The 20,396-nt window shown below is 39.4% G+C and overlaps 1 protein-coding gene across 4 annotated transcripts in view; it reads right to left on the reverse strand.

Annotated features, from left to right (window-relative positions):
• Rap1gds1 (Rap1 GTPase-GDP dissociation stimulator 1) overlaps nt 1-20,396 on the reverse strand; it is a 143,203-nt gene that overhangs the window by 51,061 nt on the left and 71,746 nt on the right. For 2 of the 4 annotated variants that reach the window (XM_036190900.1, XM_036190898.1), the window contains exon 5: nt 1,676-1,822. The exons of the other annotated variants lie outside the window; for them this stretch is intronic. In XM_036190900.1, the coding sequence (XP_036046793.1) occupies nt 1,676-1,822 (147 nt within the window). The remainder of the gene's footprint in view (nt 1-1,675; nt 1,823-20,396) is intronic. 4 annotated transcript variants of the gene reach the window in all.

Genomic DNA, 20,396 nt, shown 5'->3' on the forward strand with positions numbered 1-20,396 from the left:
TCTTCAAAGGGTGCTCAAGACAGCACAGAAACGGGTAAGAGTGGCCTTCGCCTTGTTCTTTAACGGTCTAAAAATACCGTTTGTTTTTATCTACTAAGTTTTAAAGGAGGCATTTCTCCCCAGCTTTTGGAATACAGCATTTGTCCAACAACATTATGAAAAAAGTTACTATAGCTTCCCACAGTATCTGTCCTATTTCTCAAGCTTATTCACCAGCAGAGGAAGGCCTAGTCTTAGAAAGCACGCAAGCATGAGCACTCGGCATGTCACCTCGATACACTCTGCCATACACTACGATATTATAGGAGTTGGCGTGTTCTGGAGGCTCTTTCAGTCATTTTGTCTGTCCTGTGTGGAGGTCACAGGCTGACACCAGGATGTGTTCCTCAATGGCTCTCCACCTTACCTTTTGAGACGAGGTCCCTCACTAAACCCTTTTCAGTTAGACTGACTGGCCATTGAGCCTCCAGGTCTGTCTGTGTGCTTTAACTGGGTGCTGGGGACCCAGGCGCAGCCCCCCTGCTTGCACTACTGCATTGCAGCCACCAGCTAAGCCACTTCCCCGTGTTCATATTTTTATAAACATTTTCAAGTAGCTTCCTCAGAAGATGACAATTCTTAGTTTAGATGCAGAAACATGTCTATTGTATCACGAAATGCTCTCCCACTTGGCATTCTTCCATTTTCTTGAGCTGATTCCCAAATGAAGTTTAAAAGGAACATGGACAGCTGACCAGTGATGTCTACTATAATTAAGATACCTGTGTACTCTAGCTAAACTCCAGTTAGAAACTACAAACTGGATTTTACCCAGACTCTGTTCTGTTTCTCTTCATGTTTAGGATCCTTCAAAGCGATTCAGTGAAGGTGAAAGAAAATAGAAATTACTGACCATATGAAAGCTACCAACTGTTCTTCTGTAAATTCAGTATATATAAAAAAAAACAACCCTACATATTCAATGTACAACTGTAAAACTTAAAATACCCCATGAAACAAATCACAGAAGGACCTCTGATAAATGCAAGGACATTTCTATGGAGCTGGAGCATTCCATTCTCATAATATTTTACATAGATAAGAGAAATGAGCATGCTTCAACACAGAAGTACTATAAAAACTGACAACTACTGCATGGGTGGATGTTCCTGTAACAAACAACCACAGGCTAGGGGAAAGTGTGTCATTTGTTCCTAGGTTCTAAAAGTGCCCTATCGGAAAAAACAAATTGTTTTACAGACTAATGTTTAAAATGAGCTATTTCCAGTTACTTTGAACTGTTATTCTACAGCTGTTTTATTGAAGGGTTTTTAACTCCAAATAAATAATGGTAACTAGAATAAACTAATTTCTGTTAAAAGCAATGTTTATTTAGAACTACTCCTGGTATTTAAAGCCTACTTTAACACCGCTTCTTTTTAAAATGTTCACACAAGACATTGTAAACTATTGTGTCCATTTGATTTTTAGGTTTAAGTAATAACATGGGCAACCTTCAAAGCCTAGTTCCAATCTGTGACTCAGGCCATTTTGTAGTTTTCAAACACTGTAAAGTTAACTCTTAATTTTATGTGCCACGTACGAATCTGTTCAGTTTTCAAATATCTGTCATCTAGTATAGTGAAAAGTATTTGCAAGTTCCCCCCCAGATAAAGCAAGTTTTCAGTTTGTTTACCATTCTCATTGCTATAGTTCATCAGCATGCCACAAAAGACAGTCAAGAGCTTCTCACTGGCGGGGTCTGTTCTACTGCACAGCGACCTTAAATGGTCAACTACAATCTGTGCACCACCTGCTTGGTCAACTGCACCTCTGCCCTCATCTGTAAAACAAAGAGTTAAATTAAAAAGAAAAGAAAAGAAACGGACCTTACAATTTCAAATACAAAACACAACACTGTTTGCTAGTCTTTATTTAATAATTCGAAAATAAACCTAAGCAGGGTGACTGAATGTCTTGCTGAAAACTGGACAAAAGGAAAACAAAACAAATAACCATGAACATGGGAGTGGGATGGGGCAGAGACAACCACTTTTAAGAGGAAAACAGTCTCCTCACTGGTGTACAACGGGAGCTTATAGAACTTCTGAGCGTTCAGTTGATGGGGAGCGAATTCACAGCCCTCTTTCACAATGAAATTGTCAAGACTTTTAAAAAAGCAGGAATAAAATGATTCTCCTCTGAAGGGACAGGTCGCCTGAGGAAGAGAACCCAGGGCCTCACACATACGAGGCAAGTGTTCTATCACTGAGCCATGTCCACAGCCTCCCAAGTACTATTAATTGGTGAACGTGTTTGTTCCTTAACTTGGAAAACAATAAATATATCTTCCTATGCGTGTTTTTCACAGTCTGTTGTCAAACTAAAGTCAATGGAACACAGTATAATTCTAGGTTACACTATACAGTTACTAAATACTAGTGCCCGGGTCTAGCAGTGTTTTCTATCACCCACAAACATTCTTTTCACTCTTGACTGGTGCATTACTTTTCCTTATCTCCTCTCCTAGCTTACACCATTATATTTCAGCTTTTTAGTGGTGGTCAAGTGATGGTCAAAAATACTTGTGAACCTACAATACAGAAATGCCATTCAGCTGCTGGAACATGTGAACAGCGTTAGAATACTTTCCAACCCTTGAATACAGGAATGGAAAGAGTTAAAAGGGGTATGTGCCTTTTAAAATCTGACCTCTTCTTAGAAAAAGACAGTCTACAGAATAGCTCTGTCCAACAGAATCACGATGGTAACACAGGAAAGCCGCATGTGTAATATGGATTTACTAGGAGCCACATTAAAGAGTAAAAGAAGGCGAGGGATACATTTTAATATGATTTTATTCAACCAAATGTCTAAACTACTACTACTGTAACATGCAATCAGTGTTATTAGTGAAATATTTATGTTCTCCATAATAAATTTTCCAAATCCAAGAGTATTTTACCCTGGAGATACCTCTCAATTCAAACTAACCCCGCTTCAGTAGTTCAAGAGCTAACTGGTAACCAGATGCCATAATGAGTAGCTCAGCTAGAGGAACAAAGGGTAAGGACAAGAAACGCCTCACAAAGGAGCTATTGCTAAGATGTTCCTAAATGCAAAACGTTTAGTTTTCTACTAACGGAAGCACTGGACTGAGGCCTTTACATTTCTATGTGATGCTAATCATCTTATGATATGAAACTTTATACATCATTTCTTTTGGCATAGACTTATACACACAGATAACACACTAATTAATTAAAAAATTAAGGAAACAGGTTAAAATGAAAACAATTTCATTTATTGAGCTTCATACCATGTCCTAATAGTTATACTACTATACAGATGCACAACAATGCCCTATGTCCTATGCTAAACAGCTAAGACTACAAAAACTATATACTTCTAGGGTAACCAGTCAGAGAAACTGGCTGAGAATGTTCTACTCTTAAAAATTTAAGTTCCAGGGCTAGGAGATTGCTCAGTGGATAAAATATTCACCATGCAGTTTGAGGCCTAGATTTAGATTCCCCCGAACTCACATAAATAAATGTTGGATGGGCCTAACAGCCTACTTGTAATTCCAGCACTCAGAAGGTAGGGACAGGGGATTCCCCAGGACCAGCTGGCTACCTACACTAGTCATATAGGTCAGCATATAGGGTACAAGCGAGAGATCCTGCCTCAATGAATAAAGTAGACAGCAATAGGAGAAGAGACCTAATATCAACCTCAGGCCTCCCCATGAACACATCACATACCCATACACAGACACTCAGACACACAGAAACACACACATCCCTTTACTTTCCAGCCAGGTATGGCACACACCTGTAACCTAGCACTTAGGAGGCTGAGGCGACTGTAAGTTCTAGGCAGCCTGCCCCACAGATCAAGACCCTGTTTTAAAACAAAAAGCCAATATAATTTCCAGTAACAAAAAACATATAAGGATGAGTCGATATGCATGTGACGGTATTTTAGAAAACGAATACTTACAGTTAACAATCTAAATATTCACTCTATGGCTATACAGCATGCATATTCCAACCTAAAGTTTAAATGACTCAAATACAATTTGATGTCAGTTGCTGAGTAAATGTGAGCTTTCAAAACATAAATTGTGAATTCCAAAGAAATCTTTAAAAATACCTAGAATAAGCCAGTTTCCTAGTACACAAAGCTATGTTGAGCCCATTTAATTAATCTTGAGACAAGGTCTCACTCTGTAGCTCAAGCTGGTGGGAAGCTCACTCTATATCTAACTTTGGCCTTGAAATCCTATCAATATTCTCTCATCTATACCTAGCTGCTGGTAGCCCATGTGAGTTACCAAGCTCAGTTGTGGTCTGTTAAGTCAGCTCCCTATCAATAGAACCCATCAGGGTGAAAAAAATTACTCAAAAGCTCTTTCAGGGTGGCACTTTCAACCTTTCCTTATAGCCCATTTCCATGCCTCTGTGATTCTCTACAATCCTTAGACACATTCTCTACCATAGATCCCCTCTGGGCTAGAACTTGGGTAGACAGCCTTTACCATCACTCCTGTCTGCCAGCAGCCTCTCCAGACTTACTCTGAACCCTGCTGCAGCCTGATCAAAGTCCTGGAAACAAGGGACATACCTCAACATAATAAAGACAACCTACAGCAAGCCCATGACATCATCCAAAACGGAGAGAAACTCAAAGAATTTCCACTAAAATCAGGAACAGGACAAAGCTGTCCACTCTCTCCATATCTAGTCAATACAGTACTTGAAGTCTTAGCTAGAGCATTAAGACAACTGAAGGAGATCAAGGGAATACAAATTGGAAAGGAAGAAGTCAAAGTATCTTTATTTGCAGACAATAAAATTCTCTATATAAAGACCCTAAAGATTCTATTAGGAAACTCCTACAGCTGATAAACAATGTAGCAGGATACAAAATTAACACAGAAATCAGTAACCTCCCTATATACAAATGATAGTCATGGAGGAAGGAACCAGGAAAACTACAGTACCTTTCACAAGAGCGTCAAAAATGTACCTTTAGATAGCTCTAACCAAGCAAGTGAAGGACTTATATAATAAAAAAATTTAAGACACTGAATAAAGAAATTGAAGACACCAGAAAATAGAAAGACCTCCTCCCATGCTTAGGAATTGGAAAGATCACTACTGTGAGAAATACCCATCCTACCAAAACCAATCGATAGGTTCAATGCAATACCCAACAAAATTCTTCACAGAAATTTAAAAAAAAAAAAAAAAACCCTCAATTTTATATGGAAACACAAAAAACTCAGCCTAGCTAAAATACTCCTGAATAATGAAAACTTTCGTGCCCGCTGTATCTGAAGAGAAATAGTGGAGGAGTGGTGGAGGGGTTGGCGCCGGGGGAGGGAGGAACTGAGATACTTGCTCATCCATGCTTGTGCCTGGCCTACCTTTTTAATTTTTATTTATTTTTCTTTTATACAATATATCCCAACCCCAGCTTCCCCACCCCCATCTCCCCCCAGAAAACGGCAAGCCTCCTAGGGACCTCAACTGAACATGGCACAAGAAGATGCAGGAAGACTGGGCAAAACCCTCACACTAAGACTGGGTGGAGCAATCCAGTAGGAGGAAAAAGGTCCAACCAAAAAGCAGGCAAGAGTCAGAGACAGCCCGACACCCACTGTCAGGAGCCCCCTCACAACACAAAGCTAAACATCACAGCATGTATGCCGAGGACCGAGCTCAGACCAACGCAAGCTCGGTGACTGTCCATGCGTCCTGCCTAGTAGATTCCACAGGCAGTGCTCTTCCGGTGTCCTCAACCCCTCTAGCTCCCAGAGTTCCTCTTCCCCCTCTTCTACAGGGTTCCCCAAGCTCCAAGGGGAGGGACCTGATGGAGACCTCCACCCTGGGCTCTCTCCACTTCATGTCTGGCTGTGGGTCTCTGCACCGGCTCCCACCTGCTGCTAGAGGAAGCCCCTCTAACGACAATTGGACTAGGCACTGACCTATGAGTGGAGCAGAGCATCATTAGGAATCATGCCATTGACTTCTCTGAGGGGGCAGGCAATCATGTTTGGTTATACCCCAGGTTTCTAGGTTATCCAGCCTCCATTTCCTGGTCATCTAGACAGTGTTGGCATGGGTTCAGTCTAATGTGTGGTGTGGTTGTCCACTCCCACAAGCTCAGAGCCATCACTGCCCCAGCACATCTTGCATGCAGGACAGATAGTAGTAGGTCAAAGGCTTTGTGGATGGGTTGGTATCACAGTCCCTCCACTGGAAGCCTTGCCTGGTTACAGCCTATTTTTAATAGCTCCAAAGTGGAAACAACATAGATGTCCATCAACTGATGAATGGATAAAGAAAACGTGGTACAATGAAGTTTTACCCAGCCTTTTAAAAAGTGAAATTCACAGATACATGGATGGATCTAGAAAAAAAAAATCATCCCAAGTGAGTAAACCAGATGCTGCCCACCCCCAACAACAACAAATACTGCATGCTTTCTCTAATATGTGGATGGTAAGTTTCCATATGTGTGCTGCAGTCTGAATAACTACAGAGGGTAGGTACCAAGTAACAGATTAGGGGCAGGAGAGGATCTTCCAAAGATGGGGAAAAAGAATGTAGTATTATAAAAAGATAAGGGGAAACCAGAATTGCAGGATTAAAAAGGGAGGGGAGTGAGAGAGCAGGTTAAAGGAGGGCATACGGGGAGAGACAACAAACACCAAAGGACTTAGAAAAAAAAATATGGAAGTCTACTGAAAAAACTTCCTATAAAATATATATATATATGAAAGAAAGAGAAGTCACCAGATAATGGGGAAACACAATGCCCCCACCAGATGTCCTATGTCAACAGTTAAACCTCAAGTTCCAGGAATGGATTATATCTAGTGGAGCTGTTGGCCAAAGGGATCCCATGGGACACCCCAGACATCACAAGCTATTGCCAAGTCTATTTATTGCTCTCCACAACCTATGGTAGGCCCTATTGCTAAAGACAACACTTAACTTACTTACGTCTTTGAACATGGAGAAGTCAAGCTGGTGACTGACTAGAAGCTTCACACCTTTTGACTAGCATTCACGGTGCTGGAAAGGAGAAAGGTTATCATCACTATCACCCAGCTACCCTACAACAGCCACCTCTCCGCAGGACACACTGGCACAATGCTGGTACAAAGGTTATGTGATGAGCCAACCACTTCTGGATAGGATTTAAGGCCCACTTCATGAGATGGAATCCACACCTGATCATGCCAGAGTGGCCAAGAACCTAGACTAGACAGATCATGTACCTAGGGGAAAACCCGATACTATTATTCTGCTAAAGGAGTAACAAAATGACTCCCACTGACATATTGGTGTACCCATACATCAGTGCCTTACTCAACCCTCACGCTTCTTGAAGTTGCTAGGAACTAACCAAGGGACCACAGCTAGACAATATGCCAAGAGTGAGAAACTTTGAAGCACTCAGTCCTAAATGGGATGACTATATCCTTCCCTCTAGGCTCAAAGATCCATGCAGAAGAGGATGTGGAAAGACTGTAAGAGGCACAAGCAGTGGATGACTCCAAGGAAATAGTGTCTTCCAGACATAATAGTATATATGAACTCAGAGACTGCAGCAGCATGCACATGACCTACACAAATTCAAGTTAGATGAGGTCCCATATTTAACCAAGAAGCTATTTGTAACTCATATCTCTGAGAAATGGATAATCAGTGTGCTCTAATGGAGTGTCACTGGGTATATCAACCACATCCCAGGGCAGGCCCCATATCCAAGAGCAGCTGATCAACACAAAATGAACTCCCTATGTTTTTATGAGATTTTTACTTTATTTTGGTGTGTATGTGTGTATACATTATGTATGTATGTATACACACATGTATGAACATAGGAAAAAAATATATATAGAAGTCTCTCTGTGTGTGTATTGAGGGAGAGAGAGAAAGAAAGAATCTGGGGAGGATCTGGGAAAAGTTGAGGAGGGAAAATATAATCAAAATATAGTGTACAATTTTTTAAAATTTACTCAACCATTTTTGTAATATAATAAATAAGATTCTAAGTACAATCAGAAGTGATTTAATTACTCAGAAAAAATAAAATTACTGAGAAAATGTATGTACAAGGTCATATTGATCCTATTACTTAGTTCTCAATGAAGTTTTAGCAAATAAAAAGCATGCTTGTGCCCATATGGATGTGGAATCATATACCCTTGAGTATAGAGACCAGATCAGTCTTGGAGTATGCACCTTGTTCCCTTGAGAGGCTCTCACTGGGATCTGGTGGTCACCAACTAGGCTAGGCTGGTGTATTAGTTACTTTCCCATAGTCACAACAAAAGAGAATGAACGTATAGAAAGAAGTGTTTATATGAGTTTCCATTTCCAGAGGGAAGAGTCCGTTGTCATGACAGCAATTAAGTATGGCAGCAGGTAGGCCTGGTGACTGGAGCTGCTGAGAGCTCCTATCTCCAGCAGGAAATAGAGATAACAGAGAAGCAGGGAATGGCACATGGCTTTTGAAGCCTTAAAACCTGCCCCTAGCAACATACTTCCTCCAGCATGGCCAAACCTCCTAACCTCCAACACCTATCCAAACTACTCCACCATCGGGGACCAAGTATGTAAATGCCCAGGACTATGGGAACATCTCATTCAAACCACCACAGCCAGATAGCCACGAAGCCTCAGGGATGTCCTGTGTGCACCTCCCCAGTGTTGGGATTACAGGACAACACTACCATCAGGCCTTTTACATGTGTGCTTGTATGGCAATCGCTTGACAAACAGAACTATCTCCCTAGCTCCAGAGCTTTCCTTTTACATATTCAGTGTCTCGTGTTTGTAAATGCACTGCCTTCCTCACTCTGCAAGGGATGATGACACCAACTCTGTATGTGCTGTGTGTATACATTTCCACAAACCAAAGGGGACAGGGGACATAGTCCCTGAAGTCACTGACAGCCAGAATAAAAGCTAAGCACAGAGGAGCTGCATACAAATGCCTGATTCTGAGTATTTTTCAGAGCTAAGAACATGGTGACTGGAAAATTAAGAAATCGTAATTTTTTGCTTTTATTTTAACTCGTACTTGGCTTAAAGCAGTTATCGTGTTAAATATCACCAAATGGAATTTTGGAAAAGTCTGATTGCTAATTCAGCGTTCTCTTATTAAGTATCTTTTTGAAGAAGTATTTCCCTTGCCCATTGAATTTAGGAGAGTTGAAAGCACTTCTCTGTTAGTGATTCTGAGGAAGCACAGGCTGTGCTTCAGCCTGCAATCCTCCTGTCTCAGCGGTCTCAAGCCCAGAACTACAGGCATGGGCCGCCAAGCCTGGTGGCCACAGTGTGATAGTACTGTGTGATTTTCAGCATCAGTTGAGAGGACATTTCAAAGGAGTCATTTCTGCAGTGTTATCTCTTCCTTTTCTCAAGCAATCTCTTTAGGACATGCAATATTAAGTCATCCAACAGCAGTCTCAAATGTACAAAGGCATCAAGTTGATCAACACATTATTTCACAAATAATTAGTTCAGAGCTTAAAGTAACAAAGCACGACACCACAGTTTTGGGGTTCATATGCAAATCCAGCTGTGTGCAGTGGAAAGTTCGCATAGTCCAGGTTACAGAGGAGACAGAGGTGGGGCTATGCAAGCCACAACACAAATACTTCCCACTTCACAGAGGAAACAAAGTCATAAGGAGAACAGCCTTCTCTACTTTTTTACCATCTACTGCTAGACACGGGGGTTAACTATTTCAAGTTCAGTAGTAGTTAACAGTAAATAAAAGAAAGTGAGCTGGTTTACTTTAAACAGAAGGAAAGACATTTCAGTCAAGGGAAATTGTAGGTATGTCATGTCATAAACTAAGGTCTCTGCAGAACTGAAGAAAATACTGTAAATCCTAAGATTACTCCTTATTGTCAGAAAGGTCTTTTTTTTTTCCTTTGCTAAGACTCAAAAATGCTAAGAATTTCAATAAGAATTTAACATTAGAAAAACTGTTATCCCTAAGGTAATGATCTATAAAATAATCAAAATGCAGTCTCTATGAGTTGAGAAGCTTGCCTGTGAGCAGCATTTCAGTATCTGTCAGTTTCCTGGTCTAGGTGGGAAGTGGGAGGAGGTTACACTGAGTTGCCGTTAGCTCCGATGCTTCTTGCTCCTTTCTTTCTATACTGTGTCTACTATGGTCTATGTACAGAAAGTACCTACTGTGAGTTGTGTCTGGTAATGAGAAAGAAGCTCTCAAATCTTGCTACTTTTAGCTTTCTAATCACTAATAATTATAATTCAAATTCTGTTTATTTTTTAAAGTGGTTCTTCCTAGACAAAATCATGGTAAATTGGTCAGAAATTATTTTTTCCCCCAAGAAAAACAAGGAGTGAGTTTTTATGCTGATTCAGAAAAAATTATAGCAACTATAAATTATTTTTGTGTGCACTTTCTCAGAAAACAATAATGCTTGATGTCAACATGAGCTTTAGTTTACTCATATTGGTTTGGCCTGTCCTCTACTGGGAAAGCAGCAAGAACGTGAAGAAAACACCTAGGACACAGCACAGCATCAATTGCTAAGAGCTGCAGCATAAGCAGGAACCCTTAGGAAAGTCCTCCCGCACAGGCAGGCAGTCTAAACCCAGGAGACAACAGCACACCATTAAGAGGGTGTGAACTGGGGCTTAGTTGATGGAAGGCAATGGTTCTCCACCATTCTAATGCTGTGGCCCTTTAATACAGTTCCTCATGTTGTGACCCCCCCCCCAGCATAAAATTATTTTGTTGCTACTTCATAATTAATTTTGCCACTGTTATGAATCATAATGTAGATATCTGATATGACCTGCAGGGTATGTGATATGAGACCCCGTGAATGGGTCATTCATCCCCAAAGGGGTCACGACCCACAGGTTGAGAAGTGCAGATGAAAGGGAAGAACAGAAGAACCCCATTCAACTCTTGACTATATTTGACTTGACCTGTATTCCACACTAACAACCCAATATATAAGAAAGTGTGTTCATTTCCAGAGATTAAGTGTTTATTCATCACATCTACACCATCACTAAAAATACAAGAAAGAGTAAAAGGATATGGGAATAAAGAACAGCTCAGGTGTCAGGAAGCAGCTGGGAAGATGGCTGTATCAAGGCAAAGTCTTTCACTTTGAAGGCAGAGCTGGTCAGATTAGACACAAAACAGAAGCAAGCTCTACAAGTCACCTACTTGAAGTAGAAGAACATTCAACAGCATTAAAAGAACAGTTAAAGATGTACCATATAAACACTAAACAAATGAAAGCTAATATGTCTATATTGTCAGACACAGTTGACATCAAAACAGGAATTATGATCACAGTTAAAAAGAAACATAATATGGGATTAATCCAAAATAGACATGGATCTAATAATTTTAAAAAAGCTTCAAAACACATACAGTGAAAACAGACAGAACTTAGGAGAAGTGGACATATGCACAAGTACAGAACAGGTGTTCTCTGCTTGACATTTATCAAGTCCACTGGACATAAACAAGAGTTCAGAAAGGCTTTGCTGTCAGTTTCTAATCTACTGAGGCAGACAGAGTAGTAAACAAAATAAAGGCTTCAATAGGACTTACAGTGTGCAACTGATAAGCTCTGATATTTGTATACTATATCAAGAGACACTCACACTATGGTCAAGATACTGAATATCTTCTTCATAACCAACAGATTGCTCGTCTGGTTGCAGGCCATCTCTCCTTTGGCCTCTGGTCCTAGGAACCAATTTTCTGTCCCTACAGATTAGTTGGCCTTTTATAGAAATGGATTTCTACATTATATGTGCCTTTATGTCTGGGTTCTTCCCCTGCATCTGAGGATTGCAGCAGTCATCTGTGTCTGTTTTAGCGTGTTTTCTACTGTCACAGATGATCTGAACGTATAGAAGAGCACAGTGACAGCAGGTAATCAGCGTCCTCTAAAGGCCTGCCTTCCAGGGGTGGGAAGCGGAAGAACAAGCATGGAGGAGAGAGAGCTGGGACACTAACAACTCACTCCTGAAATAACTAATGTTCGTGTTTATTTACGAGTATAATATATGTTTGCTGCACATTAGAACATTTAAAAGATCCTAGGCACTGCAAACAGGGAGAATTACAGGCCCGTGTCTGAAGTAAATGCATCTGAATTCCCTGACGCGTCACCCGACTTATTCCCAGACCATATACAGTTTGAAAAGTAGCAGCCCTGCTACACTGCAAATGTAGTATACATTACATAATTATTTTTTAAAATAGCCCAACTGTACAAATTATGATTTGATTTTAAAATTCATGGTTAGGAAAAATAAGAGTTTAGGTTTAGATACTAGAAATAGTTATGGAGGAAATATTTTATTACTTAGAAATAAAAAGACAACAGGAACATTATACAGGAATGATGTAATTGCCCTCACTTTAAAACTCATTATTTTTACCCAGAGGTTTGATTGTCAATCAATTTTAACATCAAAAGCGAGTTTTTGAAAAATCAGTAATGATTCTCATTTACTTATGAATTCAAGAAACATGTACCAATCAGAAAACAAATCTTGGCTTATCATCACCATTCTTTTCCTTATCACAAAGAATTACATAACATTATATCTAAATAAGATGAAATTATGCTTTTCCTTTTTAGTGAAAATATTTTTTCTCATATAATATACCCCTGATTATGGTTTCCTCTCCCTCTTCTTCTCCCATATTCTCTCAACCCTTCCTCTCATCCAAATCAAACCCCCTTACTGACTCTCATTAGAAAACAAAGGGGTTTTTAAAGAATAATAATGAAATGAAGCAGAATAAAATAAAGTGCAAGAGAAAACAAAAACTAACACACTGGAATGTACAGACAAACAAGCAGATGGAGAAGAGCCCAAGAAGTACACAAATCAGACCCGCTCATTTACACTCTCAGAAAATCCCATAGAAACACTGAAGTGAGCTGGTTGGTGGCCCAAAAGAAAAAGCCTGGTACATTAACTATTTTTTGTAGTGCCTGCACCAATGGTGTTCTGTTCAGAAAGTATTTTCCTGTGCCAATGAGTTCAAGGTTATTCTCCACTTTCTACCTATCAGGTATCTGGTTTGGATGCCTCAAATAAAATGTGATTTAAAACTAGGATTGGGGATTTAGCTCAGGGCTAGAGTGCTTGCCTAGCAAGCACAAGGCCCTGGGTTCGATCCTCAGCTAAAGAAAAAAAAACTAGTAACTTCTGAAAGACCGATTTCTAAGCTCCATAGTCTGCAGGAGACAATTCCCTGGGAGGGCCAGTATTTTTGTTTTTCTATGGGGGCTTCAACAGCATGAAAGAATGGGGCAAGGTGCTTTATTGTATGCACTAACTCCTAACTACCTTATAGTCCAGTGTTTGACCAACTATCAGTTTGGTCTGTGGTGCAGTAAGTTGACATGTAAAATTATAAAGATTTATTGTAACTTTGTATGTATGTGTGTTTTGTCAGCAGAACATTCACCAGGTACATGCCCAGTGCCTGTGTAGGCCAAATGAGGGTCCAGATGCCCTGGACTGGTGTTAGACTACTGGGAGCTGCTGTGTGGGTGCTCGGGGAGCTGCTGTGTGGGTGCTCGGGGAGCTGCTGTGTGGGTGCTCGGGGAGCTGCTGTGTGGGTGCTCGGGAGCTGCTGTGTGGGTGCTCAGGGAGCTGCTGTGTGGGTGCTCGGGGAGCTGCTGTGTGGGTGCTTGGGGAGCTGCTGTGTGGGTGCTCGGGGAGCTGCTGTGTGGGTGCTCGGGGAGCTGCTGTGTGGGTGCTCAGGACTGAATCCTTTCCCTCTGCAGAGCAGCAAGAGCTCTCATCAGCTGAGCCGTCTCTCCCAAAGTCTCCCTTTTAAAATGATCAATTCTAGGTAGCTTTACTCCCATTACTAGTTCCTCACTGTTCCCTTCATTCTATATACCCCATCTGATTAAAAATATCTGAACCTTTTGCTAAATGAGAAGTTTATTTGACTTTTTGAATATTCATTCTCAAATGTATAAATAAGCTACTGTTGACCTATATCCTGGTCAGCCTCAACTGTCCACTTGACACAGCCTAGAGTCATCTCAGAGAAACCTCACAGGGCCCACACAGATCAACTGGCCTGTGAGCATGTCTTGGCGGGGGTAGGGGTAGGTTGGTTTTCTGGACTAAGGCAGGAGGCCCAGCTGCTTGTGTACTATTCCACTCAATGGGCAGGTAGTCCTGGGCCGTGTGAGAAAGCTAGCTAAGCATGGACCTAAAGTGAGTCCACAAGCAACATTCCTCCGTGGTTTATGCTTCAACCTCTTGCTTGAGTTCCAGCCCTGACTCCCCTCAAGGAGGGACCGAGACCTGGGAGTGTAAATAAATCCTTTCCTACCCCAGCTGCTTGCAAGCAGTCAGTGCTTTGAAATTATAGCAACAGAGATCTAAGAACACCTATTTCCTCCTCCGCGTGTCAATTAAGAGTCTTAGACTCACAATTCTCAGCAGAGAAAAACAAGAGCCTGTAGGAGTAACAGTAAAACCCAGAGGAAGAAAGAAACCTCTGCCCTTTCTGCATCGGCAACTGCTCCACCCTCCATGAGACACTTAAGTCCCACACAGGCCGCTGGACAAATGTTTCTGGTGACAAAGGTGTTTCTAATTTCAATTTGACTCATTAGAGATGAATTTTTCTCTGTATACAGAAGGCTGATTTAAAAACAGGAAGCTTCGACAGGTTCTGTCTAGTTTAGCATTCTACCTTCCGTGGTATGAGTATCATGACTGTATGGAATGACTAACCTGCAGATGGACTTTTGATAAATGTCCTCTCAATTACAAAGAGGCAACCTCCCATAAGGTACATCTGGAGTCCCAGTTCGGAAGAGGCTGAGGCAGGAAGATACTGAGTTTGAAGTCAGCCTGGACTACCTTATAGAGACAGTCCATCTCACCCCCAACCAAATTCTAGATTTCATGCTTCCATTGTATTAATGTGTTTCCTCAATTCCTAAATTTTACAAGTATAATCTTTATTATGTGATTAATATTCTCAAAAGAAGAGTGAGAAAACATTGCTGGTGTTAAAAAGGGGGCCTTCATACTTGAAGAAGAGGGCAGCCAATGATCTAAATCACTCAGAGTGGGGTCAGTTTTGTGAACCACATAAATCTGCCATTGTGAGCTGTATGCTCATGAAGGATTTTTTTTCTCTTCCCTTTACATATACCACTATTTAATTTTACTAAGTACAAAAGAAACTGTTTTCCTGGATCAATAATAGGCATATCTATATTGTTTTTAAAGACAAAGTCAAAGATATTTATGAATTCTACTAGGGAAGAAAATTGCCAAACACTGAAGGTTTATGTGCCTAAAGGTATGTTCAAATTTTTATTTAAGCTTTCAAATAAAGAAAAATTATCAAACACATTAACATCATTTTTCAAATTAAAAAAAGCATTTTTTTCATGGTCCAGGTGCAGGTGGCATCCACTAAAAACCAGATTGAAAAGCAAAAGTTATAAATATTCCATTAGTGGAATTATAAAAGTGAGTCATGAGGATAAGACCATGATGATCATTAAATAGCCATATCAGAGGCAGAAACTTGCATTCTGTGATAGATTATATTCAGATTTAAATGATGCCTTCGTGTAGGAATATATCAAAGTTTTAATGTATTTACCCATGTAATACCAGATCAGGAAAAGAAGAGGTAAACTCTGGTCCCCAAGCTCTGGTATGGTACGGCAGATGCAGTTTAAAATGAGGTCACAGCATGGCATCTGATGGGTACATCAAAGCTGTGCCTGCTGCAATTAATGTTAACTCTGAACACTACTGCATGTCTCATACCAGTTACAACTATTTGATAATGCTTCCTAAAAAATCCTTCATACAAGTAGATGACTTATAAAATGACATTATTTAATACAGCAGGCTAGTGTGGATTAACTGGTTTTCAATAAGCAATAGGGAATTTATGTTTAAGCTGAAACTTTTTTAACAGATAAAAACAAAGTGGTAAAAATAAGAGTAAAAAAGAGTTAAGACACACAAACTCCTTTTCCAGGGCTTGATAAAGTGACCTTCTCTATGTCACCTAAATCTTAATAATCAGGAAAGGTCAAGCCAATCATCAGACTTTTTGACTCTGGCACAAGAAAGCAATCTGGCATCCAAGACACAAAATTAGCAAGTGTGAAGAATGAATGTGGTTTCTTATTGGCTTCCCCACGCCAAAATCATTTACTTTTGTCATATACAGTACCCTCAACGGGTCAGCTCCACTATCATATCTGTGAAGTTACAAACAAATTACTCCAAAACTACTATTCCATGTCTTTGCTAACATGCTGCTTTTTATAATGTGGTGCTACTTAGAAACCGATCCAGCATGGACAAACACTAGTTTATTCTTCTCTGATATTTTTGTTAAAGGAAAAATTTACTCTGTGTTTCTTAATACCATTTTAATAATAAAAGATTTCAAAGTGTAAACAATCCGTTACTGAAGTATTCAATATTATTTAAAGCTGGTATAATGCTAACCAAGAACCAACCAAATGTGTAACACCCCAGTCTCCCCTTCTTCACATTTCAACTTATATACGGCATCACAGCTGGCCTGTTAAAACAGCTTCCTGTATCTCTGCCTCATGTCTTTCCCCACATCCACACTGTATGCTGCTATGAAGGTGAAAATATCAATCACAGCTACACTGGAAGATGTTTTTTCTTGTTATACCTTAAAATATACAAGGGGAGTGAGAGGAGGGAGAGGGGAGGAGAGAGAGCTCTCATCCCATGAAGAGCTAAAAGAAACAAGTATTTGTCATAGAACAGAGATTATGTATACCTTTTGGACATGTGAATGTTTTAAACTTTTTATATAAGTATGTAGAGACAGCAAGCTATCAGAGATACAGATGCACACAGGCATGGGCATATACACATGCAGACACACATGTACATATGCACTCAAACAAAAAACAAACATCCCAACCCCTCCATGGCCCCCAAACACAAGCATGCTCTTATTGACTACTTTTTCCTGTGTCTCAGGGGGATATCACATGATTCAGGTACACTATCTCCATCAGGAAATCAACACTGGTAAATGTCTAAGGACTCTCTATTCAGACTTCATTACATGTTATTTTGTGTGTGTACATGTACAGATCTAAGCAATTTATCCATGCATAGGTTTGTGCAATAACCCTAGTACAGTGTTTTCAGTACTCACTTTTAAAGCAAATTAAGAGTCTTAGCATACTGGCAATGGACCTAATACACAAACTTATAATTTTCTTTATAGAGACTTCAAGGACATATCATACAAAGTACCTTGGGTTAAAGTTAAATTAGTGGAAAATTAAGTCAGAATTTGTTCGAAGTTTTAAGTTTCATACTTGAGGTAACCACCAAAACTCAACATATTTGGGCTATATCTTGCAAATTACACTAACTTCACTAAGTATACAGTATTATTTCCTGGATTCTATTAAAGAGTAACACAAAATCATGAGATGGAGCACATGAGCAGAATCTGCAGAACTACCATCAAAGAACCACACTTACTGCCAGCCTGCATTTTTACATAGTTTTACTAAGTATACATAGGGTTATCCTAATTACTCCCTGCTAGCATTTTGTCTCAAGGGTCGTTTAAGAACTATAACATTCTTCCTTCTGGTAAGAATCATATAAGCCAAATTTTTGTTCTCTGTGGGCTGCCAAGAAGCTTGGGTTTTATTAACGCTCACATATGGTCACGTGTATTCCTGCTTCCTACGGAGTTTCCTTTGCCTTTCTTTATAAGCTTCCTTTCTTTTATGTCTTCATTGTAAATATACAGCTTATGTTAATGTAATATACATTAGGTTGCATTACTGTTTAGAAATGATTACCATAGTATTTATTAGCTCTGCATTATAGTTTATAATCTATGTTCAACTTACATATATAAGTCCTATTTGGAGGTGGAGGGTGAGACAGGTTCTCACTATGTAGCCCTGGCTGTCCTGGAACTCGCTCTGTAGACCAGGCTGGCCTTGAACTCACAGATCTGTTTGCCTCTGCCTCCCAAGTGCTGAGATTAAAGTTATGTCCCACCACACCCAGCTATAAATCCTATTTAATCCATGAAACAAGTAAAATATTAAATAACAATTTAGTAAATGACACAGCTGAAATATGTCTCTTTACATTACCTGCCTTCCAGGGGACATATTAAACGTTTATGTAATTATCGATCATTTTTAAACACACTATTTCCTTTCTTTACCCAGAATGCACTATTGGATCTATTGAAAAGCAGATGGGACTCTCATCACCGGGGTAAAGCCACGCACTTAACATGTACTCTAGTCACCCTCAAGAAGTCTGCTTTTGTCCATGTTATTTTCTCTCCTACGTTTACAGCATGGTCCTTTCTCATGCACGTTTTTTAGAGCTTACAAGAACTCTAAGATAGCATCTACTTCAATCCACACAGGACATTTTTATTTAGTGTTGTCATATGATAACAGTCATTAATAAAATCTACATTTCATTGCAAAAGTTATTCATTCTTCTATAAATGGCACACTTCAAGAGTAAGTCAAGTTTTAAGATAAAACAGATTGATTCAAGTTGAAGAATCATATTTGGATGCTACTAGCTGATAATTCAATTTCTTCTAAAACTAAACACTAAAGGACAAAAGGAAACAAAACCCTCTTAACAGCGTAACCAAATAATCTAATTGATCACTGAAATAACTATTTCCAAGTGCCAGCATAACAATTCTATTTAATAAAGCTGCTGCAAGTATTGATTACCTGCACAACTTCAATGCATTTCTATCCTATATTAATTAATCTAACCAACTTTCACTATAAAACATTTTGAGCTATTATTATTATTTCTTGGCATTTGCAGTTAAAACTAGATGATTTGGCCCTTATATAAAAACAATACAATAGTGGGGCTGGGGGGAAGGCTTAGAGTAAGCAAGAGTGCTTGTCTACAAGCATGAGAACCTGAGTTCCAATCCCCAGGGCCTGTGTAAAAAGTTGAGCATGGCTATAGGTGGAGACAGCTGGATTCCGGCAGCTCATTGCCTAACAAGCCTGGTCCAAACAGCAAGTTTTTGGTTCAGGAAGGGAACTAGTCTCAGGCAATCAGGATCCCAGTCCATCCATCCACCCATCAATCAATCAATCATGTAACAAACACATTAAGAATCTCTAACATACAAATGGGTACATGTGTGTATTTGACTATTCTTTTGTATACTTGAAGTCAATTAAATAAACAGTTTTTATTTCACTTTACAAACACTGACTCTGGCAAATCTGATTATGAACTCATTCTGATTATTTTATTCATTCAGTAAGTAGGACTATAATTTTCTATGTGAGACAGTACATCATGTAAGACTCTTAAATATGCATATCATTCTAATAGAATTATATAATAATAAGTATTGCTTCATTACTGTAAGTAGCATATTTGTTTAATTTTAAATTTTGACTAATGTGTTAATCTTGCTCTTTATATAAAAAGGGTAAGTATTTAATTTTATGTAATCATTTTCTGCTAGCCCCTGCTCTTATCTTTTAACTAGCATAGCAAATGCTATTTCCTAAACTCAAGCAGTAATATCAACAAGCAGAAACTCAATTCTCCAATAACCTATGTATCCCCGGAAATGACAAATGCAGATGAGACATTACCATGGGCCTTTTAGAGCTTTAGGAACACTAAATCATACCAGAAATTTTAAATGTTTGTACATCTATATAAATTTTAAAAATTAATGAAAATAAGGAATGCTACAAAAAATCCAAGTAAAGCAATCATACCCTTAGCCTTAAATATAGGCTTGAAGGGGATGTGCACACAAGGACAAGCATTTCTGAAATATAACATTACTTTTCTGTTTAAAACAACATTCCTGAGCAGGTTCTACTATACGCACAGCTTTGCTTATTTCTTTCCAAAGTGAAATATAATTTTTCTGTCTTCTCTGAAAGATGTCAAACTTCTCAAAAATGGTTACTCTAACAAAGTTAATAGTCTGGCACACAAATTTTAACATGTTGCTTGCATCAAAAGTCTATTTGGATGGTTTGAAAGAGGAATCCATGATGAAATGCCTGGAGGTTACATGAAGAAAACAAACAATTTTAAATAAGTAATGTTCCTAGGCAGTGATTTTTTTTCCATCTCCATATACACAAGGGAGATGGATTCAAAGAGTTCATTGGCACCAAAACCTCACTTCATTCACTTGGTAGATGTGTCAGTGAGTTCTTGGTGTGGGGATTATATAAAAACATTTTCTTTCATTAGGAAGAACACCTATATTGGGAACTGACAAGGCTGTTACTAAAACTGAAGTCTGACCTACTTCTTTGTTAAGAG

Source organism: Onychomys torridus, chromosome 6 (genome assembly GCF_903995425.1).
Source record: "Onychomys torridus chromosome 6, mOncTor1.1, whole genome shotgun sequence".
NCBI lineage: Eukaryota > Metazoa > Chordata > Mammalia > Rodentia > Cricetidae > Onychomys > Onychomys torridus.